The sequence below is a fragment of the Telmatherina bonti genome (genome assembly GCF_933228915.1).
Source record: "Telmatherina bonti genome assembly, chromosome: 22".
NCBI classification, from domain to species: Eukaryota; Metazoa; Chordata; class Actinopteri; order Atheriniformes; family Telmatherinidae; genus Telmatherina; species Telmatherina bonti.
Genome location: NC_136631.1, coordinates 17199497 through 17214235, shown reverse-complemented (window position 1 = coordinate 17214235; position 14739 = coordinate 17199497). Strand labels below are relative to the sequence as shown.

The following is a 14739-nucleotide window of genomic DNA, read 5'->3' as shown; positions in this document are numbered from 1 at the left end:
CTTCCTGCGAGCAGGGGAAACTTCAAAGTGAAACAGGAATCAAGGGGACAGACAGCACTCTGTGATTTCTGTGCCCATTCAAGCTGCTTTACAGAGTAACCTAACACTTGTGGGGAGGCTCAGAGAGACAGAGTTGGAAGTGGATGTGAATGGGTGATGGATAAGTGAGAAAAAGGTGTTGGTGAGAGTACTTGTTAGCAAAAAAAGATTTCGGTACGATTCCAGTGTTTTATGATTTCATGAGCTGTCTTGTTACATTTTTCTTTTATGTAAGTATATAGAATAAATACTTGCTAGCATGTTCATTCATTTTCTGTACCACATAGTCCAATTTAGGGTTGCAGGGAAGCTGGAGCCTATCCCAGCATTTGCAAGGTAAGAGACAGGGTACATCCTGGATAGGTCACTATTCCATTGCAGGGCCAACACAGCGACAACCATTCACATTTGCACTTTTCTGGCATTCTTGTGACATTAAAACCAAAGTCTTGATAGCAAACAGCCAAAATCTTACAAAATGGAGAGAAAATGGAACGACACAAAATATTAATCAGATAAAAACACTCATCACCCACTCGAGAAACAACACGCAGTTCAAAATAGGAGGCCCAGTGATTAATAATAACTTCATTAGGCCCAAGTTTCTGTAGCCTGTCCTTCAGAGCACTTGAGGGAGGTCTTCTCATATGGCTTCCTGCATCAGATGAGTGCTATCCATTGATTATATTGTACTGGGCCTTTTTAATGGTAAAAAAAAGTGGGCTATTTACAGCCCGGCTAAGTCTGCTCTTCCTGCTAATCTAATCCCCAAGCTACTCATGTGGTCATTCCTTCCAAGAAAGCTGAGAGCTCTGTGTAACTTTATACCTGCCTGCCCTGAGGAGAGGGAGAGCAAAAGGAGAACATGAAGGAGAGAGAGAGGAAGATGGTAGCAGTGTAGGTGTGGGAGCTAGGAATTGGAAAGACGAGAGAGAGGGAGGGGATGTATGAGGTGAAGTCACCTTTGGGTATCATCGTCACCATAAACGTTCTCTTAAACCAAACCTTTTCTGTCCTCTGCTCACCCAGAACACCACAAGTTTGTTCAGTTCTGCTCCATTAACTCAGCGGCAGCATCCAAAAAGGCGCACTTAAAGACGCGCTATAACAAGAAACAAATGATAAAATAAGAACCAAAAACTCTAGCTGTCAATCGTAAAATGAGATGCAACATTTGTCTGAACCAAACGTTCATTCCTCTCTGACATTACAGTGTCACTGGGTGCACTGGCACTCTCCCACTCTGTTAGCTCCCCCGTCCCCTCAGTCTCCTATTCCCTCTCCAGACTGGACAGCCTTTTGTTCGCATGGACCTGAAACTTGAGCTGTTTCGGCCGGTAACATCTTTCACTCTCCGGGCCCCACTGGAGCATTAGCTGCAACTTGATATGGGTCTTTTCAAAGCTTTGTATTATTGGGTAAATATGGGTCACTTTGGACTGGCCCATTATGTCGCTTAGGGGGAGCTGGAAAAGACAAATACAGGTGATGAAGACAACTCAGTGACAGTATGCATGTGTGCATGTCAGACTGAAACTGCCATGAGTAAATATGACAGGTCTTTTGCTATATGTATATATGTAATTTTCTCCAATGGACAATCCCTTTATTTGGATATGATATTCTCTTGGAATCAAAATGATCTTCAGTGTAAAATTTGCATCATGATAGTGGCTTGGGTTACTTTACACCCACTTCTTCCTACCATCTGCTATTATCCTTTATTTTAAAACTCACTGTGCCCCAGAAGTTGGATCAAAACAGTCTGAGCCAACTGTATATTTCCACTTGGGTCTGGAATGCTGAATACTTAGTGTCTCCTGCTAATGCTAATATCAGTCAGACATTTTCCTGAAGGGACCCCAGAAGTATTCCCCAGTCTTTCTGCCTGGAAAACGCGGCAGCGCTCCATCTCTAATTCAAAGTGAAAAGATAAGTGGTGAAATGTTCCGGCGGGTTCCACGTGATTTCCAGCTGAGAGTGTGGTGTGTCTCTGTGTTTATATCCAGTGATGTTGTTGAGGCATATAGAACGTTGGGTTCTTTGTAGAAAATGGCTGAAAGGCTAAAAAACTGTGAAGGAAAAGCAGTAGATACCAGACAGAGATGCAGGCGGTGTTGGGCCTCTTGTCTATACTCCATGTGTTGGCTGCAATTGGATTAAGAAAGGCTATGAAGGCCAAGGCTTGATGGAAAAGAAAAGAGCCCTGTAATGCTATGGCAGCTATTTCAACAAGTAGACACTTAATCAACATGCAAACCACAGAGTAGACCCACAGTACATGAAGCAATCCGAATAAGTTTTAAACAAAGCTCACTAAAGAATGACCACATGTGGTTAGTCTGTTTTTATACTTTAAAGTTTGACATTGTTATTTACAATCCAGCAAGTTAAAACAAATATATAAAAGCTAAACCGTTTTTTGTTTTTTTTTAAGAAAAACCCAATCTTTTCTGAGAGTCCTCAAAATGTCCAACCCAGTTGCTTCTTTCAGCTCAAAAATTGATCTGTGATGAAGGGCGGAGTTGCACATAGTTTTTATTGGCAAAGGCTCCAACCTGAATTAAATTAGCATGATCCTGAAGAATCAAGATGGCAACCACGTTGAGTTGAAAAATCTCCTGATACTGAGAAAATGTGTTTCAACGCTACCTTTATTACATTTTTCAGCACAGTAACTAAACGGCCATCCTTTAAACAAGGAAAGGAAATAATAACTTAACAACAAATCATACAAATACATACACAACAAATTATAATCAGCATGCTATTGTTTTTTCCCCACTTGTATTTATTTACTGATTTATATTTCATAATCTAAGTATATATTTGGCTTTCGTGAAAGTCAGTTTTCATGGATCAATGCATAAATGTAATCATTTCTGGGTCTATAAATGCCAACATGGTGACAAAATAGTGCAGACAAAGTCCCTGTAAATTCTTCTTATGAATGATAAAATCACCTTGACCTAATGACATTTCACTGGAACAGTTTAGGAAAAGATGTAGAAGGTCTTTTTTTTTTTTTTTTTTCCTTCCACCACCTCAGCTAGGTAACTGTCTGCTTTCACATCATCCACACTGATCCAGGGTCAGCATTTGTCTTAACTGTGCAAAAGATCAGAGACTTCCTTGCTTCCTGCATTCTGCATTTCGTCAGCATTGCTCATGATCCACACAGGGTTGCAATGACTTTCAGGCCATTTGCAATTTAAATGCTACATTCAGCTGAAGTAACTTGGGTCAGGAAAAAAGAAAGAGGAAAAAAAACACCTCTGTAAAGATAAATCAATAAACCATACTTGCTCCAAGGACTGATGCCTCATTAGCCAAGTTCATCACGCATAGGAGCATGTGCTGGGGTATTTAATGTGCAAAGACAGCAAATGATGAACACAGAGCAAGGTACATATGAACGTAAGCTGCTCTGTTTGTCTAAAAGGACATAAGCTTGCTGAATGACAGTTCAAATGCCTGGAAGTCTTCCTTTAGCGCTATGCTCCAGTTGCAATTAAGGATTCCTGGCCTGGGAATCATGAGAGCTGGAGGGATGGGGTACAGAGCCACACACCTGCCAGATGATTTGTCATTATAGAGGGGTCAGCACTCAGCTGTCACCCCCTAATCACCCATCCTACCCCTGAAGTCAACCCCCCTTTACCCACTAAACTTCACTCCAGTCCTCCCCAAACACCCCCTTACATTCCTTAGGCTTCTCCAGTTTCACTCAGCATTGCCACTCCATCTGCCCCTCCTTCATACACTCTACCCTGAGAGAAAATGTACCCCTGTGAGAGTCACAGCACACTGAGTGCATTGTTTGGATGTGCAATGTGTGCTTATGCCCCCAAGTGTGTATCCACACAATTCAAGTGTGTGAATACATGTTTATCTAAGAGCAGAGCTGTTTGTATCCATACCAGAAAGGAACCCATGGTGCAAAATTTTGCCGGAAGAGAATGTACAAAGCTGCAGTCCAGCAACAAAATCCCTGCAGACAAACCAAACACAGATAACTCTCACAGGTATACTATATCTGTCAACAGCAGTCTTTCATCACTATGGGTCATAGGTCACACTCTTTTCCATTGAATGCTGCTTCCACTGGGACATGCAAGCGTGTGAGATAGATCCTCAGCTATTAGCCTACCCACTGCCTGCCAGATTATCTAAAGTTGTATTCTGTGAGAGTGGTTGAGGGGGGCTTAGAGTGGTTACGTCATATTCTCGCTAGGTTAAAAACCCCTATCCATTATCATGTGTCTTATCATCACTACTGACAGGCAGAGTCTGCTTCTCTGCATCCCAAAAGAGTGAAGGAGAGAGAGGTGAGTATTGCTAACACGTACTTACTTAAGGAGAGAACAAGTTTAGAGTGTTAACAGAAGCTTTGGGTGACATTTGACATTAACGCTCTCAGAAATACATTCATGTAATGACATAAGCTGCCCTCAGGAAGGAAATTTGTTGGGCTCATTAAAAAAAACAATAGGCATGCTTGTTTTGTTGATCAAAACCAAGAGTGTTGATTTGACTGAGATAAAGGCATGTTGTGCAACTTGTGCCTAAATTCAACTTTACTTCCTGGTCCTACAATCTCCTGTCATCACTCATTCAGGGCTTGTTTCTTCACCGTGCACTGTGATCTTTTAGCCTGATGGGGGCAGTAGAGGCTGGATGACTGGAAAGCCACTGGCCTCATACCTAATTGCAACAGCCATGGGGCATGGGGAAGCATTATACTTCTCTCTAACCACCTGACAGACAGAGCACCTTTCTATCGTCTCCTGAGCTGCCACTTGATAAGTTTGCAGCCTGGAAATTTTAGAAGGCAGAGGAGGAGGAACATAATGACATGACATCAGTGTCATCGTTAACCAAATGGAGTCGTACACAATGGTAAGGCATATGCTATCCAGAGAATGGCCGCCAGCACAAGGCACACCCATAGACAGATGCATACACACATACATTTACAGCTAAATGAGCCTTGGCAGTCAGATGTAACATTCAGGGAATAGACCACTGATACAAAGAGGAAGAATAGAGCTTTCCCGGGGGGGGGGGGGGGGGGGGGGGGGGGGAAGACGACTGGTCTCCTCAGGTATCAATTACTGGAGTGTCTCAAGTACTGGGAAATATTTTGATTCAGGGGAAAATTGTGTGTGTGTGTGTGTGTGTGTGTGTGTGTGTGTGTGTGTCTCAGTTATCCTCACAGCCAAACCCTGCTTGATGGGAGTTTGTTTTGTTTCTCCAGCTAAAAATGAGCCACCTAATCCCGTTGTACATAGCTCGGCCCTTTGCCTAAAGGTTAAGAAGCAGGGGAGATGCGTAGAGTTTCAATCTGTTTATGTTTGTGTGAATGACCTAACCATACACATTTAGTTTGTGTGTAGGCATAGTTATGCATGCCATCAGGCTCAGAATTAAAGCATGCAGCCCTAGTATACTGCTGCAAACCTCCACACAGATCAGTGTGTCAAAATAGTCAGGAGACACCAACTTATCCTGAGCTGTGTGTTGATCCTGCCACTTCTAGCTTGTGATACAAATATATATGAACTCAAGCTAGGCTGTTATCCTTGGAGTTCCCTGCCTACTGGAGTGACTTCTGCCAATAGCCTGGTTTGGTCTGGCCTGGGTTCATCTCATGGAGAGATTGCTGATCTGTTTGGCAGTAAGCCCACAAAAGGAAAACAATAAGACTAAGAGATGTCTTACAGATGACCAGAATACACTCAACAAATGGGCCTCCCATTCTGTCATTTTGGAGCTCTCCATCTGTTTTCTGCACACTCTTGGGGTCAGAAATGACTCACCCACATGTAAAATGCTTCTTGTCCAGTACAGAGCAAGCTTATTTTGACTCATACAAGAGAAGATCAATATTTGCACAGATCTATGGGAGGGAAAACAATAGTGATCTGGCTTCCACCAGCCCTGTCTGTTAATGGTCTGTTTACTGAGACAGATGGGATAATGGTCTGGGTGTTGGCTGGTAGACAATCAGACAATGGCCACGCTTTGCTCCATTTCTGGTGTAGTTTCCCAAGGAAATAAGGAGAGTAAGCATCATTGGTGCAACAAATTGAGTATCTGCATAAGGTGATGGCTATATGCTGTATATAGAAATGGGGCATCCTGTTGACGCAGACAGGTTTGCAAGTCAAATAGATGGCCTCAAGCCTCCATACTTTTATAGTGCAAGCACTCTCTTTTGGCTATGCAAATTTTAAATCTGTGTGACCCAAGACCGCAGTCAAGCCTTTAGATCTAAGCAATGGAAACACTTAAATGGTTTGTGAAGCACTGGAGTCTATAGTTACTGGCTATGCTCATTCCAGTAACACAAGACAGAGACACGTGCAATGAGTGTGTTGTGTGGAAGAATAGGGGATATCGGGTAACTGAAAAACCAAGTTCAGCTGTAGGTCTTGGTTATGGTGGCAACCCCGATTATTTGAGGGAAAGCCCTACTGTGATGCAAGAGACAAACAATTTTTCTATTAATGATGCATGTAATATTTTACTTGGATAAATGATAAGATATGTGCTTTGAGACATTGTCCAATAGTTGTAAAAGTAGATCAAAGACCATTGCTCTTGAAAGAGTTCATGTCAGGTCACGCTACCCGGCGCCTCACTCTCCAGCTCATAACTTAAGCATCAAAGATGTGTTTGTGTGAGAAAGAGTGTGAGAGTGCACAAGTATTTGTGGCCCATAGTGCGAGACTCGTCTCTCTGAGGTGCCATCACTCTGCTCTTGTCAGTTCGAGCACTCTGACATCCTGGTGCTGTGCCTCAGGTCCCTCACGGTCAGCGACCTCTGACCCACCCCCTGGCTCCACCAAACTCATCAAGCCCATCAGATGGATGTGTGCCTTGCAGGGATCAGAGAATCTGGAGTATATGGTAAAGCCATTTGTGACCATTTCTAGAAATTCCTTCTGTAGGTTGTCCTCTGCATGTTATGAGGGAAAGAAAAACATCATGATTGACTTGCATTTCCATTACAGAGTGAGCACGGTAAGGAAACAATGACCTGTGTGCAGCTTGAAACTTGCATACTCAAAGTTAGCAATGGCAGAAATGGATTCAAAAGTACACCATAGACCAATTTTAGTGGTTTTTCAAACTCCCAGAGCAAAATTCAGGGTCAGTTCTAGTGCTTTGGGCCAGTGAAGCCAAAGCTGGATAACTGGAGAGTTCAGATTTGGAATCAGGCCAACCAGGCAAAGAGAGGCTAGAAAAGCTAGCTGCCAGGAATTAAGGGATGTGATGGCACCACTGACTATCCTCGATCCTTTCCTCCCACCAAAGCACTTAACATGTAGTATAAATCAACACACAAACAAACAGATGCTCACATAGTTCAAATAAACACGCAGGCACCAAGGGATGCATAGAAAGCTAAAGAACACAGAGAGGAGGAGAGCATCACTCAGAGACCCATTAACCTCTGGCTCCCAACCAGAACAGTGAGCAGGCGTCTTTTAAGTACATGCTAAACATAGCTAGTCTATGTATGTGTACACAAGTGATTTATGTATTACTTTCCATGAGTGTCCATGAGTAAACTAATTCACTTCAACTGAAGATTTTGCGGACAGTTTTGGGGGGAGAAAATTATTGGTTGTCCTCTTTGTTTATGAATGCAAGTCACAGCAAACTATCCATAGCTATTTAACCCCTTAGATAGTGACTTAGTGAGAGAAAGTGCTCTTTGAACTACTTCCTTGAGCATAGAAGTGCATCCCCAAGAGAGGAGCTCCAGACTAAACACTGATTCATTCAGCTGCTACCCTTCACCCTACTGACAAGAGACGAATCCATGACAAACACTCCCAACTGAAAACCTCACTTTTTCCACCAATTATAGAAAGCAATGCAGAGTGGGGAAGAGCTTGAACTTCAAAATATTATACATACTGGCATTTGGCAAAGCATATTGGGCAACTTCTGTCAGAAAAAGATGGGCTAATTTCAGGGCATCCCGTGCCAACACAAACAACTGTTCTGGCTTGCTTTCATTGTCAGCACTTGAGGTTTGAGTTGAAATTTTCAGTGTCCCGCAGCCAATTTCTCTCTCCCCCATTTTTGCCTCCCCAAATGATTTGTCCTTGTCCAAGATCCCAGTCAGTCTTTCATCGCCTACAAAGTCAGAGCTTTAAAAGTATTCTGGTGGAGAACATACTTAGATCCAGATGCTCCACAATCTACATCAGATACAGAAATAGAAGTTTTTAATTCTTTTAGGTCTCTAGCATTTGTCTACAGGACACCCCAACAGATTTGTTTCAACTGGAATGCAGGCGTGACTTTGAGGCGCTGAGTATTTTGATGTATGTACTTCTATTCAGGTTATGTCCATCAGCTGGTGTGGGGTCAGCACAAGGCGCCGGGAGTCTATTAGCTACTGCTACAGTCTCTAGGTGCTGTCTGCTGGGATTCATATACCAGCCATGTGAATGTAAACAGCATATGTTTCTGTTTGTGTCTCCAAAGCAGTATTTACTTCTGCTTTGATTTTTGTTTATTAAAGCCTTTAACTGTTCCACATAAAAGCAAACAGCCATGTTGGGACATTTAGAGTATAAGATGATTCACAGTCTACTCATAATTCTTAAAGTTCATGCACAGTTGTGGATATATGGCAGTAAATAAGATGAGCAGCACTATACAGTCACTATAAAAACCTCACACAGTTGGGATCATGTCTTTAGTGGCAAATCATACACACCTTTGCACATGAGGAGAGTATGAGTGAGTGAGTAAGTGAGTGAGGGGTGAAAGCTGAATGGCACTTTTGGAGGCCCCGTTGCAGCTTGTACTTTGCTTCAGTATTGAGGCAGCTGTCTTTAATATAAGAGCTCAGCTCAGACCATATTTATTCAGGTACAGCTGAAAGAGAGGGACGGACAGTGAAAAAGGCGTGGCTTTTCTTTTTCCTGGCAGCCGTACAGAGCTCCTGCGGTTTTGTGGGGTGGGAGGGGGCAATGCAAAAGAGAAAAAAAAGACAAAGACTCCAAGACAGAAGGAGAAGTATGCAGAAGAGAGAGAAAGCTGACATTAAAAATATGGCACCAGTCAGTCTTGTGTTGACTGGACATCCTTTGCAATAGACAAGCCCTAGAGCACCAGGGGCCACCAGGGAGGGGTGAGCTCAACGCTCCGGTCTAACTTGACGGCTGCATCCAAGACAAATCACCAGTGGTGCTGCTGTCACAGTGGACCTTGACCAAGACAAACAGCCCTGTTTTAAAATAAGTACTTGACCCTTCACAGCCCCTTCCACCTCATCTGCGCTCAGGCACCTCCATATCTCCTCACAAGTTCAAACATATTTCCTTCACAGGTCACAGGAGCGGCACTGTGGTCCAATTCTCTACACAGGGGATTCACTTGTCACTTTCTGAATGCCCTCTGCACTCCTACTCCTCTGCACACACTTTTGAATATTTACCACTCCATACATGTTCCATTGTGGCTAAAATGCTGGCAATGCAATCACAAAGGTGAGTATGAGTATATGACACAAAATATATGTCAGGCTGAAGGAGAACTGGGTATGCAAGGCAATATGTTAGCTTGATTGTCTATGTATATCAGAAAATCTCAAACTTTGCTGAATTACAAATTGCCAACTGTGCAGAAATGTCAGCAGAATTCTTTGCTTTTAAATAACAGCACATTGCATCGTGGGACTTGTGGTTTGTGTGAACTAGCCTGTCTGCGTCGCTGCCTGCAGCCTGCACCAAAGGGATTGGTGTTCCTCACTGAACAGAGCCTCATTTATCTCTGTGGCAGAGTCCTTCCTCTCTCGCAGCGGTCCTCCTGGACCCCTGAACTGCTGACATGGGGGGCCCCTCCTCTTGCTCCCTCCTCGGAGCTCCAGCATGCAGCAAAAATTGTGAGATGTGTTTCATCTGCATATTGATTAGCCTGGCCAAAAGAAGTAGGACCTCAGCACTTCACTGAATACATAATGCAAATAAGTGCCTGTAATTCAGCTTAAACTCTTCTGAAACATTTTACTTGCAGTTTGTGTTTTTTTCAGGTAATAAGCCAAATGTGAGCATGCAACAACCAACTTCTAATCTTAAGAATAAAGTACAACCAAGCTAATCTTGAGACACACAGATATTATCATGTGGCTGCTTCATGTGGCTGCAATTTGCACATTGCAGCCACATGAAGGTTACTGTCAGGGTGAAGCCGTGTTCAAAGTCAATGAGATTGTGCTAAAATGACCCCCTTTGCCTCTGTCACCCAATAAAAGCAGGCTGATCCCAGTGTGCGGGTAGGCTATAGTGCCAGCCAGTTGAAGTGCAGACGGCTGGGCGCTGGGCTGTCTGATGGATAGCTTACATTCAGTAAGGACTGGACCAATGGCGTCGTGGATTGATTGGCCCAAAGGGGCCGTCGGGGAAAGCACTTCCTGTGTGTGTTAATGGACGCTCCTACAGATGCACTGTGGCGGCTTGTGGCATGGTGATGGTTGTTACTCCCTCTCTGCGTTCCAGTCCTCCTCCCCCATATTTTGCTTTTGCTCTCTCCGTTAATCAGAGGAGAGTCAAGTGAAATGAGCCAGGCCTCCCAAGCAGTACGACTTCAAGCAGCTCTATAACAATTCACCCGAAAAAAAAAACGTGTCCAAACTCTACAAAGATACACATTTTATTTTACAACTGTTTTATGTACTTTTGGAAGTTTCTTATAATTTCCATAAAATGAAATTATTTGGAACTGTACATTGGCAGAACAATCTTTGGAGAAAAAAACAACCCCCCCCCCCCCCCCCAATATGTTCAACTTCAGAAATTCCTCAAACTAATTTACTGCTAATTATAAATCTGTACAAGCCATCTAAATTATTTTGTATGATTTTACAATAATTTTAATCAAGTAATCTTAATCAGAACCTTATTTCTACTCACTACCTTCTGGACCCAGATCTGCTAAAAGATTTCTGGGAAACTGTCCACATTGACTGTTATTTCATCTGGAAACCAGAAAACGTTCAAGTAGTAAGACATGTCAAATACTGAAAGTGAGAAATCTTATAAATAGTCATCATTCCCAGGCTTATAAAAAAAAAAAAAGTGGTATAATGGGGTAAAAGGATATATTTACCATTGTGCTCCTTTATTTTTTCTTTATATGTGCTTAGGAAGTGAGCAGGTATGGAAAAAAAAATGTTTTTCCAGTTTTCCTTGCTTCACTGGACTGTGGCTTGCAAGGTGCTCATTTATAATGGTTTTTAAAATCATTCCTAAACCCTTGGAGTGATTTCCACGACAGAACTGAGAGCCCGGAGACTTTCAATGGACAAAGCTTTGTGCTTTCCATTAAGACATTTCTCTATATTCTCAAACGATATTTTGCATCATAGATGTACAAACAAAATACTAAAATGGTAAATAGACTGTATTTAGATTGCACATTTCTAGATTTGTCAGTCAATCAAGCATAATTAAACCAAAAAGAAACACATTCATATACACACACACACACACACACACACCCCAGCAGTTCCTATAAATGTGTAATTAAATCTCTATAGTTACACAATGTTTTCTCCTCTATAATGCACACTAAAGTAACTTTGACACGTGGACTAAGAACACCAGGAATTGTGTGACCAACCTTTGAAATCCATGGATCCAGCAATTGTTTTTACTGGCCTGTTGCTAATGAACCAGTTTTGCTGTGAAAACTAAACTGTTATTGAGTTAATAATTAATAGTTAATAGTTAATAGTTAATAGTTAATAATTAATTGTAGAAAAATAAATGTGTTAAAAAAAACAAAAAAAACAAACAATATTCTGCATTCCAAACAAAGCAGAATGTTTGCCAGTCCACAATTTCCTGGTACACCGATAACACTGGTGAACATGTCAAAACTGTCAACAACAGTCTATGCTAACAATTTAGCAACTTTAGCGCTGTATTTAGCAAGTTTCCAGAACACTCTAGCGACTCTTTTTTTTCTTTTTTTTAAAAAAAAAAAAAAAAAAAGTAACTCTTGTGTAAAAAGTCAAATGTGTAGTAAAGTGTAGTAAAAGTCAAATCTAGTTACTTTTTCTGATCTCACTGGACACTATTGACCGCTGATATGAAAGAAAATATCATTTACTCTTTTCAATAAAAAGCGCTGCTGCAGGCTTTGCCCCTGTCCAAAACCACAAACAAGAGGCTTGAGCCTCACCAGTCATCATGTAATAACCAGATCCAAACTGCAATCAGAGCAGAGATTATCACCTCTGTCTCAATGACCAGACTGAAAATGAAATGTTGACAAAAGAAACATCCTGCCGTGACCTACTGTTAGATATCAATGTCTATTAATGAAGAGTGTGGACGAAAACATGTAAAAAGTTAAAAGTACTGTGACATGTTGTAGACTCTTAATTAGAGAAGAGCTGGAGTTGTTAGTTAAAGTACTAAAAATGGTCCTTTATACTGTTCAGATTTGGACAGAAATGTTGTTTTATTTCTTTTTATACAGTTTTCAATAAGAATGCAACTAAATGCATTTTTCCAGACATTCCTAGAGCTTAGTTAGAATATTAAGAATTAATAAAAGAATTAATGTGATTTACTGGTCCACTAAAACCCGTTTAATTGAAAAAACACTGCTTTTGGAAGCAAAAATTGTCATGCGATAAATCAAGATGAATTCATCACACAGCCTCCTATTATTTATATTAATCATTTAAATCAGGTCCCACCCCCATTTTTTTCACTAAGTGCTTCATCTTTTATGGAAACAGGTTTGCATTATGTAACCTGAGAATTGTTGTTATATCAACCAAAAATGAAAATTTATAAGAATATGACTGCAAGTAAGCTTTCTTACACAAAGTTCATACAACGGTTGGCTGATCAGGTGAATTAACTGCTGCCAACACATGTTCGGAAACCCGTTCACAGTTAATATTTGTAACTTACTTACGATCCAGCATTGTGAAATCTGCTAATGCAATGCATGCATTTAACCCCCATCTATCTCTGGCCCAGTTCACGCCACAACAACACTGAGACAATAAACGCAAATGTATGGTTGCGTTCTGGAGTCTCGTTTACACAGAAACAGAATTTTGCGTGGATAAAACCACCTAAATTTGACAAAGGCCTCCACAGTGAAATTTTCTTGAAATGCAAGACAAGTCCTGTCCCGTCAACTGGAATCAGAATCTTTGGGTGACGGTGACATATTTCACGTCGTCTTTCACATCTGCAAACAGATCTTGTTTAACTTGTGAAAACCTCAACAATGATGAACCTCTGTGTAATGCTTATGGTGCAGAATCTTTTTCATTGTTTTAATTTATTTGGTTTCTTGAAACAAAGCATGTTTGGGTAGACCATTTAGACGGTCAGGAAAGATGCCAGCATCACATGTGCCAGAGAAACTAGTAGTTAGCATGCAATGCTTCTGTTACTGTGCTTTCTGGTCTTGTGAGGAAGACCAGCGGCACACACTTCGGTGAGTCATAACAAAGTTTTGCACTACTAGAGGCCTGGCATGTGCACTACATTGTTTTTTTGGGGGGTTGTTTTTGTCAAATTTGCATTTTCCCCTGCAGATAATTCTCTTTTTTTCCCAAATATAAGTAAATAAGAAAAAGATTTCCGTCTAGAGCGAACACATAGTTTAAGCAGAGTTTCTGTCTCACACATGCTGAACAGAAAATGACATAAGAATCAGTAATGGAAAGGAAAAACTAAGACATTGTCAAGATTGAACAGAAATAACTATAAATTGCAAGGTTAAACAGTAAAAAGTATAAAGCACTGTCATAGACATGGAAATGACTCTGGCTGCATAGAAGATCCGCAGAAAAGATTGAGAAAATAATTTTGTACCCGAATCTGCCCAGTTGCTCTAGTTCAGGCACTGGTGGTCCATAGGTTTCAACTTGAAGAGGTTTATATTGGTACAGAACTTCCTCTATCCTGGGCAGCGGCTGGAGAGACACGGTCTGACGCTGAAAGAAAAACACAACAAAGCATTCAACACAAGACAACAATCAATACTGTTTCAGGGGAGTACAACAATGGAGACTATTGGTGTGGAAAAATGGAGTAAAAAAAAAAAAAGAAAACAGGCTTAATGTCAATCAAACTGCACCATTCATAGCAACCACTTGTTGACAGACTTGTTTGGTAAAATGGCTTCTGAACATTTTCATTTTCACCTGGTTCTTCTGGTTTGGTGAACAAACTTAACTTAGATGATAACCGTGAATGTTCTTTATGAGGAATTTTTTGTGAATAAGTAAATTATTCTTAAACGATATCTCAAGAAGGAGAAAACAATGCTGGCATTATCATCTCTGCAACCTGTGTGAATCTGAATGTCAGTGACATTAGGTCACACAGAGTCTCCTGCAGTTATTGCACCAGATAAGAAAACTTTAGCTTTTTTTCCTTAAATCAGAAACATTCAGCTGATAATAATTCAGTTTACTTTAATATTATTTTAAAAGTTACACAAACTGCTTATGAACTTGACTATGGTCACTGGGTGAGAAATTTTAAGACTTCTTAAGAATGCTGTGGACCTGTTTAAATTTGGGGCTCTGCCACTGAAGAGAAAATTTACACAGTGTTGAGTTGCTGCACTTTACATTTTTTTCTTCAGCATTAAAGCTGACTCACCAAGCTGGAGTCATGTAACAAACCTGTTAGAAAG

The 14739-nt window shown here is 41.2% G+C and overlaps 1 protein-coding gene across 1 annotated transcript in view; it reads right to left on the bottom strand.

The window, feature by feature from the left end:
- The window catches only part of mnat1 (MNAT1 component of CDK activating kinase), a 34903-nt gene that overhangs the window by 834 nt on the left and 19330 nt on the right, over window positions 1-14739 (bottom strand). The window contains exon 8 of the mRNA XM_079262096.1: window positions 13911-14032. Within this exon, the coding sequence (XP_079118222.1) occupies window positions 13911-14032 (122 nt within the window). The remainder of the gene's footprint in view (window positions 1-13910; window positions 14033-14739) is intronic.